The following is a 16,946-nucleotide window of genomic DNA, read 5'->3' as shown; positions in this document are numbered from 1 at the left end:
AAACAGTAAGAAAGCTGACTAGACTTTTACATTTTCAAACTATAACCATCTGTATAAAATGATCACCTATCAAGACAAATATCTTTTAATGAAGTTATATAGCGAGCAAATCCTTTTTGAAACGTATCGTGAAGAGAAGCGATTTGTATCGCATCGTATCATCAGGGGATTCCAGTGTTTCGCATCATATCGTACGCAGTGTATCGAGATGTGGTGAAGATATGTATCTTTAACGTGTTGAATTATACCTTCGTCGTGGAGCGCATTAAGTCTTCGCATGAACGATTGCGGAGATATTTTAAAGACGCCTACGATAGAAGTAAAATAAACTTTCTCCTTGACGGGTGGATTTCGTTGGCAAAACTGGCGTGTTGTCGATGAAAATTGTACAATAGTGTAAATTACAGAGAATATCTTAAAAAAATTATGTCAAAATGTCATGTGGTGCAAAAGGGACTTGCTAGCTCGATGGATAGCTTCTCAGCAATTCAGTGATCTTTTTTTTCCCAAGGTACAAGCTTTAACTGAACATTCAATGCATAAGGTTTCTAAAGACCTTCAAATAGGACATTGTATGACAACAAATGTCAGAGAAAAATACAGTAAATGTCTTTTGATATTATAATGTAGTTCTCCTTTGGACGAGTGCATGAACTGGTGGTTGATGTATTTATTAAATGTGATTTTGTTCATGGCAAAAGTGTCTTTTTTCTTTTAAACAAACAAGGCCAGATGTCAAGTTAGCCTGTTATGGAACCGCTAAGCTAGCAGATACAGAATTCTGTTAAAAATGTCTTTCACTATCAAACATCAAACCTATCAAAATGTTGTGCTGCTAAAAGTGTTTTTTTGTAAAAGCAAAGACAGACGAGATGTTTTAATGAGAACCACTGAGAGTCATCCTTTCGTTGTCCTAGCAAGCGTCAAGGAAAAATTAACTTTTTTTTTATTTAACTTGTAAATATAAATGATAAAGTAAGTAAGTAAAGGTTATTTGTAAAGTGCTTTTCTAGACCAGGGTCACAAAATTAAGTTAAAAATATATACTTTAAAAGGCCGAGACACATAAGACAAAAAAGGGGTCCCAGAAAATCAGGGAAGAATCACAAAAAATAATGTTTTAAGATGTTTCTTGAAGGAGTCAGTAGATCATCAAACACAGAGATGGTTCCAAAGCTTAGGAGCAACAGTCTGGAAGGATTTCTCTCCTCTGGTCCTGAACCGTGTTCAGGAACCATCAGTAGATTCTGATCCACAGACCTCAGAGCCCGAGCTGGGGTGTAAGTCTGGATCAGATCACTGATGGAAGGTCTGACCATGAATAGATCTGAAAGTAAGAACCAGAATTTTAAAGTTGATCCTGAAAGAAACTGGAAGCCAGTGAAGAGTTTTGAGGATCGGAGAAATGTGAGTTCTTCTACTAGAGCGGCTCAGAATTCTCGCTGCAGAGTTTTGTATGAACTGCAGGCGAGACACATCCTTCTTGTTAAGACACCAAAATAAACTGTTAAAATAGTTTGAATGAGAAGACACAAACACATGGATTACAAGCTCCAGATCGTGTTGTGACAAAATGTTCCTAAATTTAAAGATTTTTCTCAGTTGAATAAATAACATAACACGTGACAACGTTAATAGTTTTTGTTTTTATAAACATGTGATACTGTTCAACTGCTCAGAGAAAAGTCTGACGTTCGTCTTCTTTCAGCATCATGTGTTGTATTGGCTCAGACAGAGAAAAAGCAAAAAAAGATGTAGTGGGGTTGGTCCAGAGTGACAAACCTAGAGAGTGATATTACTGACTCCGCTGATTGAGGCATTATTCTGGAACGACGTCCCCGATCCACTTGAGGTACGGCGGGTTCCCCTGGTCGATGGGCAGGCTGATGACCTCGGCAACCTCGTAGGGATGCTTCGACCTGACGAGGAGTCAAATGTAAGTTTTTCTACTCAACGAACGACCGATGGTGAAGATGGATGTGTTCACTCACCTGACATATTCAGCGAGAGCAGACACCTTGGTGCTTCTGGTTTTGATCATCTAAAGTAGAAAGATGATTCAACTTTTTTTTCTTTTTTATTTATTCTACAACACTTTCACACTCACCAGCAGAACCTCGCTGTCCTCCTCGATCTTTCCCTGCCACTCATACCTGCAAAAAGTAGTAGCAGTAGGCGTTAATATCGACTGCAAAAGTTGTGATAGTGCTGCCCTCTACTGGACACCAAGCTGAAGTAAGTAATTTATATTTATAGAGCGCTTTTCCAGACCAGGGTCACAAAGCGTTTAAACATTAAAAACAATACTCAATAAAATATATACTTTAAAGGTCAAGATAACTCAGAGAACAACACAAGTCACTTTATATCATTTTATTTCACTTTAAAATATATATATTTTTAGATGGACAATGTCATTATCTACAGGATCTGGGGTGCAGTGTGTGTGCGGACCAGGCATGTTTTGTTTGTGTTTTCCTTTTTTTTGTTGTTGTTTTGTTTTTGTTTTGTGTTTTTTGTTTTACTTATTTTTTTTATTTTCTCTGTTAATTATACAAGTATGCATCTTTAAATCTTTTCATATTTTTTTCTGAATATAACGTACATGTTTGAGTGTGTGTGGATGTATATATATATATAAGTATATATATATATATACCTATATATATATATATATATACTTTTATTTTTACAGCGGCAAAAATGTTATTTCCCTTCTTCTGATGGACATTTTCTTCTTTCATATTTTTTATTTTCTCTGTGTATCATTCTATTTACACTGTTGAGCTGTACTGGTTGTTTTCTCTAAAAAAAAAATCAATAAACAAATATCTTAAATCTATCTATATCTATATCTTTTTTTAAAATATTTTTAAATATTTTCTCCTGAATTTTAAACAGACGATACAATAATCGGTTTACGTTACTATTATTTTAAACTTACTATACGTCGTCCTGTAACCGGTTTCAACAATTGATTCAGAGGATTTATTTCCAGCTCAACTTTCAATATTAGAAATAAAGGTAAGAAAATAAGAGGAGGGAAGGTGTGACTAGAGACTAATCCTTCCCTTTGTAAATTTAAGAACAGGACGACACAGGTTCACCCGTGTCGTCTTCATTGGGCATCAAGAACTCACACTGATGTGACGGCCGGAACAATGTTGACACAAGCTGCCAGTTTCTTCTCCACGATCCCCCTGAAACGCATTCGTTTCCCAGTCAACAAATCGCTCTTTGATTCAAAAAATACATACAAAAAAAGTACATTTCAAATAAAAAGACACTTTCTTTTATTTGACTTTAAAGGCTCTGTCAAGGAAAATATCCTAGAAATTAATGTTTAGGTCAAATCTTATGCTCTTAAGTGACTATTTCCACTCACCTGGCCAGCTCTCTGGCCACCGTGTCGTTGGGACACGTGACGAAGGCGGCGGAGTGTGAGCCGGAGATGTACGTCTCTGATGCCATGGAGAACGCCCTCAGTCCTACAGACCTCAGCAGAGGGAACATAAACACACTCAGGAGCACCGTCTGAGAGGAGAAGGAGGAGGAGGAGGAAGAGGAGGAGGAGGAGGAGGAGGAGGAGGAGGAAAAGGATGGAAGTGAAGGATGAGGAGTAGGAGGAGAAGTAGAAGGAGGAGGAAGAGCAGGTGGAAAAGGAGGAGGAAGAAGAGGAGGAGGAGGAGGAGGAGGAGGAGGAGGAAAAGGAGGAAAAGGATGGAAGTGGAGGATGAGGAGTAGGAGGAGAAGTAGAAGGAGGAGGAAGAGCAGGTGGAAAAGGAGGAGGAAGAAGAGGAGGAGGAGGAGGAGGAGGAGGAAAAGGAGGAAAAGGATGGAAGTGGAGGATGAGGAGTAGGAGGAGAAGTAGAAGGAGGAGGAAGAGCAGGTGGAAAAGGAGGAGGAAGAAGAGGAGGAGGTGGAGGAGGAGGAGGAGGAGCAGGAAGAGGAGGAGCAAGAAGAGGAGGAAGTGGAGGAGGAGGATGAGGAGTAGGAGGTTGAGGATTAGGAGGAGAAGGAGGAGGAGTAGAAGGAGGAGGAAGAGCAGGTGGATGAGGAGGAGGAAGAGGAGGAGGGGCAGGAAGAGGAGAAAGTAGAGGATGAGGAGGAGCAGGAGGAGGAGGATGAGAAGAAGGAGGAGGAGGAACAGGTGAAGGAGTAGGAGGAGGAAGAGAAGGTGTAGGAGGAGGAGGAGGAAGAGGAGGAGGAGTAGAAGGTGGAGGAAGAGCAGGTGGATGAGGAGGAGGAAGAGGAGGAGGAGGAGCAGGTGAAGGAGGATGAGGAGGAGGCGAAAGACGAGAAGGATGAGCAGGAAAAGGTGGAAGTGGAGGATGAGAAGGATGTGGAGGATGAGGAGTAGGAGGAGAAGGAGGAGGAGTAGAAGGATGAGGAGGAGGAAGAGGAGGAAGAGGAAGAGGAAGAGGAAGAGGAAGAGGAGGAGGAGGAGGAGGAGGAGGAGGAGGAGGAGGAGATTAGTTTTAGAAGTTAATGAAGGTTAATTCTGGACAGCACTAAACAAAGAAGCAGAAACTCACCAAAACCACCACTTTTATCGACGCACCTTTAAGAATGTCTGCACCAGGAAGTCCAGTTTGCATCGTCTGAACATAACATGTATATTACTGACAATATTTGACACTATAATTCACTTTTAAATAAGTTTATCTCTTCATTTATAAAACATTGATGTTCGTATCAGGGACATTTCACTCTTAAATATGACATTTAATAAAAATGTATCAACAAGGATCCATTTGTTTATTCTCTACATATATTTTCTTTAATGCTGTGACTGAAGTAAATAGTTTTTTCTGATAAATCAACACAACTGTAACAATATCCTTGTTTTTTATTAACCAGCCTACAGGTTATGAGAATATTATTAATACATGTGACTGAAATAGAATAGAAAACACTATACCTTAATAATAACTTGCTAAATGTGAACTTCTATCACGAAAAACATGTGTATTTACGTGTTAGTTTTAGCAAAACGTTGGCACAAAACAGCTCATAAAACATATGCAGTAGATGCACCGATAATAAAGCGCAATATTTCTGTAGCTGAACAAATAATGCGATAAAAGTGCAACTTAATAACAAACCTCCTGACGCCCCTTTTGCAGCTTCTCTTCTTCTTCAGATCATCACCAGGTCAGTTTTGAACAGCGTGTTTCGATGCTTCCACCTAGCGGTGAGTTATAGTATTTTATCCACCTGAAAACTGGTTAACGCTTTAATTTTTATGTGTTTAATGTTATATTTAATAACTACACTTGTATAAAAAACAAAAAATATATATATTTTTAGAAGGTTCAACATGATTCATTATATCTTTTATCCCTACATTTGTAGTTAAAACATTTTTTGTGATGATGATTATTACTATAATGAACATTACTTTTATCAATATTCTTTAAAATGCTGTATGTCCATTTTTACCCAGCAATGGACAGGCTTGATCTTTACCTCACTCGTGAGCAAGATCACAAGATACTGCGCGAAATACAATGTCAGGTTTGATGGCTACATGATTCTAATAAAAAGAAAATTGTTGATGTTTATGTTGTGATTGACTTAATATATTGTATATATTTACAGGAAAAGTAATAATTTAGTGTATGTATGTGTATATATATATATATATATATTATGTATTTGTAAAGACATCTGCTAGTTATATATATATATGCATATACTGTATTTTGTACTATATCTTGTCATATTGTGTAAAAGATAATACAAGACAAGACAAGACGTTAAGTTTTGCTTATTTATGGGAATTGCTAAAAACTTAAGAATAATTGAAAAAATAAAGGTAGCAAATAAAAATAAGCAAGGATTTTGACTACTTCCTTATTGTACTACAGTGTTTTTTATGTTTTCTTTTACTTTATTGTTCATTTATTTATTTATTTTATACGTACATGAAGCAAAGGATTTGTGAACAAACAAAATGACTACTTTATCCAAACAAACTCTTCTCCGCTAACCTTTCAATTTGTTGACAACCTACTGTACTAACTCTTACTAAGTCACTGTTTCTTTAACCCTTGACTCCGAGTTTTGTGGCCAATATTTACAGGCACAACAATTTGGTCTTTCTTTGATTGTTCATCTTATTTAAACTGTAAGTAAGTCATTTATATTTATATATCTTTTCCAGACCAGGGTCACAAAGCGCTTAAACAATCAAAACAATATTCAATAAAGTATATATTTTAAAGATCAAGATAAAACTGATAACACAACAGGAGTTCCAGAAAATCAAGGAAAAGCCTGAACAAATAAAAAATGTCTTAAGATGTTTCTAGAAGGAAATAAATAAATAAATAAGGCATATTTCTTTGCAACCAGTAACAATGGCATCATCTAATCTGTAAGATGATTTTAAATGTGTCAAGATTTTCTGGAACTCCTGTTGTGTTATCAGTTTTATCTTGACCTTTAAAATATATACTTTATTGAATATTGTCTTAATTGTTTAAGCGCTTTGTGACCCTGGTCTGGAAAAGCGCTCTATAAATAAAAATTACTTACTTACTTACTTAAAAGGCAACAAATCTGTCTCTTAAAAAGATCTTGGACCATCTGTTGTATCATCTGTGTCTGTTTGTAGAAATCTCTCTTTTTCATTGAAATAATATTAGAAAAATGATCTAAAGCCACGCCCACTGAAAACACTCGTTCCTCAAGCTCAAAATCTGCGCTTCCGGACGAGCCATGACTGACCCTAAACTCAAAAGTTAAGGAACGAGGACGAGTTTTTGAGATTCTTCAGGAGCTCCCTTGATAGTTAGTGGTATCTCAGAATCGAGACTGAAATTAAATGGTGGCTAAAACCACAAAAAACGCCGAGCTACAAACTTAAGTCTTACATTTGATGATAGAGATGTAAAAATGATGGGAAAAATCTGGTTGTCTTTGTTAAATGTTACTTTAGAGATGACATAGCTCTTTATATCTTGTAGTCAGGAGCGGACAATCCTAAGAGTAAGAGGAGGAGGTGGAGGAGGATGAGGAAGAGGAGGAGCAGGAAGAGGAGGAGGAAGAGGATGAGCAGGAAGAGGAGGAAGTGGAGGATAAGGAGGATGTGGAGAAGGAGGAGTAGGAGTAAAAGGAGGAGGAGTAGAAGGTGTAAGAAGAGCAGGTGGATGAGGAGGAGGAAGAGGAGGAGGAGGAGCAGGTGAAGGAGGATGAGGAAGAGCAGGAAGAGGAGGAGCAGGAAGAGGAGGAAGAGGAGGAGGAAGAGGAGGAAGTAGAGGATGAGGAAGATGTGGAGGAGGAGGAGTAAGAGGAGGAGGAGTAGAAGGTGGAGGAAGAGCAGGTGGATGAGGAGGAGGAAGAGGAGGAGGAGGAGCAGGTGAAGGCGGATGAGGCGAAAGATGAGAAGGTCGAGCAGGAAGAGGAGGAAGTGGAGGAAGAAGAGGATGAGCAGGAAGAGGAGGAAGTGGAGGATGAGGAGGATGTGGAGAATGAGGAGTAGGAGTAAGAGGAGGAGGAGTAGAAGGTGGAGGAAGAGCAGGTGGATAAGGAGGAGGAAGAGGAAGAAGTAGAGGATGAAGAGGAGCAGGTGGAGGAAGATGAGGAGAAGCAGGTGGAGGAGGAAGAGAAGTAGCAGGTGAAGGAAGACGAGGAGCAGGTGGTGGAGGAGGAAAAGAAGGAGCAGGTGAAGGAAGACGAGGAGCAGGTGGTGGAGGAGGAAAAGAAGGAGCAGGTGAAGGAAGATGAGGAGCAGGTGGTGGAGGAGGAAGAGAAGGAGCAGGTGAAGGAAGATGAGGAGCAGGTGGTGGAGGAGGAAGAGAAGGAGCAGGAGGAGGAAGAGAAGGAGCAGGTGAAGGAAGACGAGGAGCAGGTGGTGGAGGATGAGGAAGAGCAGGTGGAGGAGGAGGTGGAAGAGGTGGAGCAGGTGGAGGAGGAGGAGGAAGAGAAGGAAGAACAGGTGGTGGACGAGGAGGAGGAGGAGGAGCAGCTGGAGGCAGAGGAGGAGGAGGAAGAGGATGATCCTGCGCTGAGCTTCAGACTTTTTGACACAGACGACATGCACTGACATTTATAGAAGAAGTAATAATAAAAAGTGCTGGTCTGATGAAGCTCATTATTGTCAGACACCACTAGATGGCGACTTTTGTTATGAACCACCGTTCTAATGAAACATCATTTTTCAAACTGATGGCGCCACCTACTGACCTCTGAACGACATGACACTGTTTGGTCAGCACATCGCCACTAGTATCATGTCGTCATACGTAGTGTTTATCTTGTTTATCCCAACCCCGCCCACTCTGCTGTGATTGGTCAAACAATCGAGGACTTGATGTATAAACAAAACTAGTACAGCTGGCAGGCGGAGGAGTGAAGCCATTATTACGGACTCTCGTAACCCCTCGTTCGTCCAGATTTCAGAGGGGGGGGAGGACTTTATAGAGTAATGATGGTCATGATGAGGGACTCACTGCATCTCGGAGAGGAAGACTTGAACATTTGAAACCTGTGAGGAGATTTAAAAATGCTAAAAAACCAAGAAGAAACAAACATGCAGTGGCAGGAAACATCCATCCGATGGCAGCTTTTGCTCGTCTGAACCCCCCAGACTGGCTCGTCGACTCAACAGTGTCAGCGATGAATCTCATACGAGCACACAAGTGGGAATTGTTTGTTTGTTTTTTTTCTGTCGGCCACTCTACTTGATGACATCGGTCACGTCGTTCCTGCCCTCTTCTTCAAGAAAAGAAATAAAAAAAATGAAATAGAAATCAGCACATCCTCATCTCGTCCACTTGACACGCAGATGAAGCCGTTTGTCTGCCAGAGACGCCCGTGCACATGGAAACACAGGGAGACGTATCAGCAGAGCATGTCAAGCTTTTCGCAGGAGGAACGAGGAGCGATGGAAGGAGGAGGGACCGCGAGAGAGAGAGAGAGAGGAGAGAGGAGAGAGGGGCCTGTTCCCATGGAAACTGTGCCGTCAGCACATCTGTACGTATTATGTCCTCTCTCATTGGCATCCTGTGGCCTCTGCTACCACAGCTGGTCGTGACAGCATGTAGATGATGCGCAAAACAAAAAAATCCCACCGCTCTTCAACGTGAGCGTCCACACCTGCAGGAAGGTGGTTCCGACGTCGTCTGACGAGAGGCCCCTACAGGCAGTCGTTTCGGAGCGACCCCTTACGCTCCTTTTTTTTTTTTTACTCCCTCGCTACCTCCGAGCATGAGAATCAATATGTTTTCAATTTGCAGCAGAGCTGTACTCCTCTGCATTCTAATCAGCCTCAACTGGGCCTTTAACTGCTACAGGGGGAGAGAAGGAAGTGGATGAAAGCAAAGTGAAGGATGCGGCGGCGGCGCGAGATATCGATGCCTATTTATTAGTAAAAGTTCTAATGTGTGCAAGATTATCCTCTTGATTTAGAAAATTAGTCACTGGGAAACTTGACCAGCTTTTGACTTTTAATGTAACAGTCCAGTGAGAGATGAAGTCACCATAAAGTAAACATGAAACAAGATTTCTATCTTTTTTTACACTTTCAACAGGTAACTCAAGTCAAAAGATTTACTTTGGATCGAAATAATTCCTGCGTCTTGTGTCAAAACAGATACGTTTCCCTCCTTCACCACCAAAGAAACCTCTATTTTCACACTGAAATAATTTAGTATTTGTTGTGTTTTAAACAGGTATTTTATTTACAATAAACTACAGGATATGCTATTAAAGAAAACTCACAGTGCATACAATTACACGGGTTGAAATGTATGGATCTGGTCAAAATCTAAACAGTGCAAATATTGTACGAAGAAAGCTTTAATACATTGCAAAAAAAAAAAAAAAAAAAAAAAAGACATAGAGGATTTAATCTGAGCCAAAACAGTCAAAAGCTCGGTACAAATATGTTTTAAAAAATGTGCAAAAATATATTTGTGAACAAGTATATTGAAGAGGAAATCTGGAGTTTTTGTTTAATTGAATTTAAATTACTTAATGGTATATTTACAGTAATAATAAAGTAGTATTTATGTGTATATATTAGTAGTAGTTATTTGTTAAGCACCTTTCTAGACCAGGGTCACAAAGCAATACACAGTTACAAATACATACACGTTTAAAAAACTGTAAAAGGCCAAGACAACATAAGACAAACACAGGATATATGTTTATATATCATATTATGCACTTTTTAATATACAACAATGTTTTAAGATATGTACATATTTTTATATGGATATGTTCTCGCCGTGTTGCGTGGGTTTACTCCGGGCACTCCGGTTTCCTCCCACAGTCCAAAAACATACAGAGGTTGATTGAGAACTTTTGGAAAAATTGTCCATAGGAATGAGTGTGTGTGTGAACGGTTGTCTGTCTTTGTGTGTCCTGCGCCGGCGTCCTGTCCAGGGTGTCCCCTGCCTCTCGCCCTATGATACTGGGATCCAGTCTCCCCACGACCCCGATAAGGGATAAAGCGGTAGACAATGAATGAATGAATGATGTATTGCCACAAGAGCTAATATATTATGTATTTATATAGATATTTATTCAGAAATACTTGCCAATGCATATTCGGAACTGTGTATTCATTTAAAAGGATGAGGAAATTATTATTATTTATGATTTTTATGTTTTCCTTCTCGTTTTTCTAATTAGAAAATGTTTTCTTTTTGGCTTTATTTTGTGTTCCTTTATTTTGTATACACAAATAATACATTAATACATTACATAATACAATGTATAGATGCGGACCACAGAATATGCCTTGTCTGGCCTCTTTTGGCCCTTGAGTCGGACACATGTATATGAAATTATTCAATTGTTCATTTGATTTGATTTTTCTATTTTTTTAACCCTTTAGAAGTTTAGTTTTTCCCAAATACCATCTGATGCCAGGAATATTCTTGAAGGATTTGTCACTGACCTGAAATCAAAAATTCAAAAACGTGTTTTGCCCGAACGTGTGATTGGCAGGCTGGGCGGTAAAGGTTACTGACGGGGTCTTTAAAGATCAAACCTTAATTTAAACAAGTGGAAAAAATGAAACGGTCACTACTTTCATCTATTCCTCCGTTATCCCTTCATCCTGGTATCTAACGCCAGCCTGTGGTTATTAAACCCCGAACTGTTCAACCTGATATTTTCATTATGCTTGTGGGGAAAGTCTCCCGAACCTATCGCCCGTCTCGAACGGGGCCAAAGGTCATGGGGAGCTACAAATCAGCAGCTGTCCAATGGCTCGGCATTGGATTTATGACACTGGTTTTATGGGGGGCGCCAGAGGACGTTCCGACCTGTGAACCGAACACAGACGTGAAGAGTATCATGTCAACAACCTTCTACATGTTTGCTGTGGTTTTTTCGCCGAAAATATTCAAGAGTTTTTAAGCTCTCGGGTTCTAAAGATTGTGGTGAAGCCTTCAGTCGATTCCAGCTGCTCCACTTATCGCCTCCATCCATCTCACTATTTTCTTATTATGTTTCCAGGGCCACAGAGCTTCGCAGCCAATCGGAAGGTACAACGAGGAGCAAACATGGACCCCAAATCATCCCCCTTTTTTCCCGTCTGCAAATGACTTTCTCCCAGTCTGTAACCAACATACCTGGAAAAGAAAAATGTTGCTTAATGGACCCATGATTACATCTTGATGGTCGTCATGACCACGAGGACATTTGATACCTGGTCACACAGAAATGTTTTTTTTTATTCATTTATTTATTATTGAGAAAAAGGAAAAAGCTAATATCAATTATGAAGAAAAAGAAACCCATAAAGAATATAATATTAGGGGTGAGTTCAATTTTAAAAGTGAAAGGCTCGATACAAATATAAATATGTTCCAAAAAATGTACAACACAAATGTCTCAACAAGTTATGGAAGAGGATTTGTTAATTGTTGGATTGAAATACATAAATTAGTTAATGGTAAATTAACGGGAATAATAATGTAGTTTATCTTTACGTACTTATATGGATATATGATTAGTATATGCATATATTTTACTAAACCATGTTATATTTTGTAAAATTGTGTTTTTTTTTAAATAATATTGAATATTAATAATATTATAAATATTTATAATAGTATATAATAATATAGAAAAATATTATACATATTAAAATTATTATCTAATATTTTATAATATTTCTAAAACAATAACAGAAATAACATCAGTGTGTGACTCTTGACTGGTGAAAATGAGACCCAATTCCATATAAAATAATAAACAATAATAATAATAAAAACTTGGACATTGGCACAAAGACTCTAAAAGCTAAGAGACACACAGAACACCATCGTCAGCATACAGTCTAATATACATGGAGTTGTAACCATTCAAGAGCTCCTGTTGATTCATCGTCATGGTGATATGTTTTTTTTTCAGGTCATGCTATTGTCTTTTTACTTCTTTCCATTTAAACATCGTTCTGTGAATATAATCCTTACATTTACCCGGTCAGAGGTAAAATAAACGTTTGGTTCAATTCATGGTAGTTACTATAATAATATGATTGTCTTTTTTCAAAGGAGAAATTTGCTCCTTGTAGGTATACTTTTTGTATTTCTAATCCAAATTGTGTGTTTAGAAATTGTCAAGATTTATTTTCATCTTTGTTTTACATTTGAAGAAATCCAAAGAGACAGTTATTGCTGTTAAAAATAAGCCAATCAAAAAAAAAACTTGGAAATAAACATAAAAACAAGGAGAAAGGGGAACCTGTAAAACACCAACAAAAAAAACACAGAGGTCAAAACCATCGTGAATTAACAAAAAAAATAAAAATGTGCAACTTAGATTTTGTGAGAAAAAGTCAGTAAAACGATGTTGGCTGAAATGAGTTGAGGGTTATTTAAGCTATAAAAGAGACGATAGCAGCTAAACTCAAAGGGCACTTTGAGAGCGCAGCACCTCGCCAAGAAGCTCCCACCAATAATATCCCTCTTTAACTCAACATTAACTACTTTTATTTAATCTGTTGGATGCTATTTTCAGTGAAACAGCAGTTTTAGGGGAAAAACTGAAGCTGAGGTCCTCTTGTCGACATTTATTGAAAATAAAAACAGATTTTATTCTTCACGTCACGTACGAGACGAGGCTGCGACCCACAAAGACTTTCCTTCCACATTGTTCATTTAGAAGCCGGCGCCTCGTTCTGTCTCTCGGTGACTTTGCTGGTGGCGGCGAAGAAGAGCGGAAACTTCTGAAGTAGGCCACGTGGCAGCGGGAGTTGCTCGGCCAGGCTGGGAGCTCACGACGTTACTGGAGAAGACCAGCGTTTCTCCGCCTTAAGGGAAAACCAAGACGTGCGAGAAGTTAAAAAGAAAATCATACTTTTTTTCTTCTTGAAATGAAGCAACTTTCACTTATCAGTAATGGGGCCACATGCAAATCTCTTGCTTTGAAGTCCCTAAAGTGGTGGAAAAGAAAGCATTAAAACTTAAAAATACTTGTTTCTTCTTAAGGTGAACAGACTGGTGCGAATAATGTTAAATCCCACTCTGACAGAATTCAAGAGCCAACTAAGAAAAATATTTCAAGTTATTAAGTTGATTCAAAACCGTACAGATTTGTTAATATATCAGTGAGATGGTCACCAGTTTATACGTAGCCATTAACTCTGTGTACAAAGTAGGTGCTGCTTCCTTCACAAATATTCAACAGTAATTACCAGGATAACAAACCAAACAAAGAGACAAACAACAATAAGAATCCAATTTGGCATTTAAGTTTAAACACAATGTCAAAATGTGTAATGTTATTTAAAGGTGGAGGAAAAGAGCAACGACAGGGCTTTGTTTTTCACAAAGTTGGAAATTACATTTGTTATGATTCTTTTATACAATAATAATACGATATAATAATAAGAGTCTAGAAAAGCCTGTGTTCATATTTGTAACTTTGCACAGTGTTTGAAAATAATAAGGTTGTGTTGTCAATGTCAAACTTTAAAAACAATTTTTTTTTTAAGTATGTCATTTGTTTTATTGTCCTAAAAAAACAGAAAATGTGAATTTATTTTTCTTTAGTTTTCTTTGGAGGCAAATTTTGCAAAAAATGTTTTAAGTAAAGGTAAAAACAAAGTTAAGTGCATTGGACCACTTATTGAATGATGGACGGACAGATGGATGGATACTTTGTTGATGCCCCGGAGGACAAATTATACAATAAATGAAAACAATGAAATAAATGCATTAATACAATAAATAAATATTCTAAATACATACAAAACATATATATAAAAAAATGCCAGTAAAAAGTGCATGAAAGTGCATGAGGGAGAGTTATTTTGTGGCATATTACGGCAGAAGGAACAAAGTAGGTCTTAAAGCGTTCCATTCTGCAGTGCATGGAGAGGAGCCTGTTGCTGCGGTTACTCTTTAGCTGCCATAGTGTCATGCAGAGGGTGTCGAGGGTTACGTCAAAAGACCTCGGCCTCATCAGGAAGAAGAGTCTTCTTTGACCCTTCCTGTACACCGCATTTGAGTTCCCGCATTCTGAGCAGACCAGTCCAGTCTGTGATCCAGGTGGACCTGCAGGTACGACTTGACCACAGACTTTCACAGTGACCGGCTGATGGGAGGAACTCCCGCCAAAGTCAATGATCGTCTCCTTGGTCTTGGTTGAGGATCAGAGCATTTTTTATTGCATCTCGTGTTATATGTATAAAAACTGTACATTAAAAACAGTGTAGCCTCTGGAATAATGAAGCATCTGGTTCTGTGGTGAAAGTATGGAGGGGGGGGCCCGGAATTTAGTTGTTTAGGGTCCCATAATGACGAATGGATCGACCTCGAGAGCAAAAGTAAAATAAAGAAAACAACAGAAGTTACGATCAGATTGTTTGGAGTAGATATAAATATACTTCGATTAATAAATTAGATATAGAATGAATTTAAAATGTAATTTCATCTCATTTCCATCTCACATTCCACGTGTCGGTTGAGTATGAAGTTGCTACACAGATAGTTTAAATTCATCTATATTTTCTGGGCCCTGTCATGCGACCTGTGAGTTGTGAAGAGATGCCTCGGTGATGGTCACCTGTGCGCTACATTAGATGCGGCAGCAGCAACGATGCGGCAAGAACGCCGGTCACGATGAAGTGATTCTCCAATGCTCTCCTTTCATCTCCGGCCATCAGTAACCAGAGTGCAGCAGGGACTCGAGGCTGTGGCTGCATGAGAAGAGAGGAGGAGGAGGAGGAGGAGGAAGAGGAGGAGGAGGAGGAGAGTAGAATGTTAAGCATGTCCTCTGGACCTCGGAGAAGGAGGAAGGGAGTCGGCCGGTAAACATGCCAGACCCATCCTTCTGTATCACTTTCTAACTCCAGTCCTGACTCTCACAGGAAGTGCTTTCTTCACGACACTTTAGCTTCCTTTCTGCCAGGATGACCGAAATAAAGATGGATAATTTAAAGTCTAAAACATACATTGAGGACTTTAAATATTGAACTAGAATGCCGTTGAGCAATTTACTTGAATTTTACACGTGAGAGATAAAAAAAAAAACACGACTAAAAGCAGTTGTTGTCGATACAATGTGTCTGTCAGAGGTTTGAACTTAACAAGTGGTTCTTATCAAAAAAAACATCAACTCCTAAATTAAACTCGTATTAATTATTTTTCATCGTTACATTACCCTTTTATTTTACCAGGTGAAACAAAAACAGATGTCATTTTGTATGAGAAAAAAAATGTGATTAAATGTTAAATATAAAAACAAGTTTATAGAAAGAGCAACGTTATCATGTACAATCTATCAATCTAATAATAAAATAATAGAATAAAAAGCCCATTAGAAGTGCTATAAGAGCAGTGGACTTGTTGATGTGAAATGATTATCTTTACATTCTATTAAATAACAAACTTTAATTTCACAGCACCTATTCCAAATGTCTACATTATTTTTATTATAATTTTTAAAAATATTTATGGTTATTGGTTTTTGTTGTTCCTTATTATTGCAGTGCGCTCGTATATGCGTCTCTCTCTCTCTCTCTCTCCTTTTTTCTCTCATTCTCAGCTTCTAACCATCATCCTCCCCCTCCTCCTCCTCTCCTCCGCACTTCTATCTCAGCCCTGCATAGAAGAAAAACGGGGGGAAGGATTGATGTGTTGCTCGACCTAAACATTCTTCACCTGTTTTTTGAAACCAGCCTTTTTTTTTAATTATTATTATTCTTATTATTCTCTTTATTATTGTTGACTTCGCTTCACGTGATGACCTTACCGCCGAGGTTTTTCCAGCGGCTCTGACTCAGGATCGTTCGTAAGGCTGGAGAGAGAGAGAGAGAGAAAAAGCTCCGAGGCAACCGGCGGCGCTCCATCCATCGCTCGCCCGTCTTCCCCCGCTCCTTGAGCGGCTGCGTTTCCCGCTGACGCTCGGTCCCTCCGCACGGATGTGCCGCTCTCGACCCCTGAATTGCAGACCCCTGCTGTCGCCGAAGAAAGGTCTAGGGACCACCTATGGAAACTGGGGATCAGAATTTTAGGAAAAAAGAAAATTGACCGGGTTATTTAGTTTGACATTTTTGTCTTGGTTTGAGGAGAAAAGGGGGTGATCGTCCTTGGTTGGTTTTTATCTTTTTGTTTTGAGTCCGGTGGTCATGATCCTGGCTGATTCTTAAGCAGCCTGTCCTTGACTTTTTCTTCTTTTTTTTTTTTAGGGGGTAATGCTTGACTCGCTGCTGGATTGAATAATTTCTGCCTTTTAAACATTTTCTTGGCCTTGTCTCTTTGTGTCTGACTGTCTTTTCATTTCTTAGTTCCATAATTCACCGATGCACTGGGACACATCGAGTTAGTCATCTAGAATTGTGTCATCATCTGTCGGTAATCTTTGCTTTTGCTAACCCCCCCCCCACCACCCCCCTATTTAATTTCAGGCCACATCTTTTTTGAAGAAGAAGAAGAAACCAGGCCACATAACTGTGTTAGTGTTAAAGGCCCCCCTCCTTC

At 39.0% G+C, this 16,946-nt stretch overlaps 2 protein-coding genes across 2 annotated transcripts in view; both read right to left on the bottom strand.

The window, feature by feature from the left end:
* sun2 (Sad1 and UNC84 domain containing 2) overlaps positions 1 to 16,946 on the bottom strand; it is a 332,438-nt gene that overhangs the window by 36,152 nt on the left and 279,340 nt on the right. The gene's annotated exons all lie outside the window — the stretch shown is intronic.
* On the bottom strand, positions 1,567 to 5,137 carry LOC148089884 (protein CutA homolog). The gene is made up of 7 exons (XM_087785279.1): positions 5,106 to 5,137; positions 4,536 to 4,601; positions 3,386 to 3,534; positions 3,141 to 3,200; positions 2,108 to 2,153; positions 1,992 to 2,041; positions 1,567 to 1,919 (listed from the first exon to the last, which is right to left on the bottom strand). The coding sequence occupies exons 2-7, from the start codon at positions 4,596 to 4,598 to the stop codon at positions 1,820 to 1,822; spliced, it is 468 nt and encodes a 155-aa protein (XP_087641405.1). The 5' UTR covers positions 4,599 to 4,601; positions 5,106 to 5,137; the 3' UTR covers positions 1,567 to 1,819.

This window comes from Callionymus lyra, chromosome 1 (genome assembly GCF_982586985.1).
Source record: "Callionymus lyra chromosome 1, fCalLyr1.hap1.1, whole genome shotgun sequence".
NCBI lineage: Eukaryota > Metazoa > Chordata > Actinopteri > Syngnathiformes > Callionymidae > Callionymus > Callionymus lyra.
This window is presented reverse-complemented; position numbering and strand designations above follow the sequence as displayed.

What these genes read in the sequence shown, in the direction of transcription:
- LOC148089884 (XM_087785279.1), bottom strand. Translation starts at nt 4,598, where the DNA reads ATGCAAACTGGACTTCCTGGTGCAGACATTCTTAAAGGTGCGTCGATA. An exon ending in GTGGCCAGAGAGCTGGCCAG is followed by an intron (nt 3,201 to 3,385) that starts GTGAGTGGAAAT and finishes AATGCGTTTCAG; the next exon opens with GGGGATCGTGGAGAAGAAAC. An exon ending in GCTCTCGCTGAATATGTCAG is followed by an intron (nt 1,920 to 1,991) that starts GTGAGTGAACAC and finishes ACTCCTCGTCAG; the next exon opens with GTCGAAGCATCCCTACGAGG.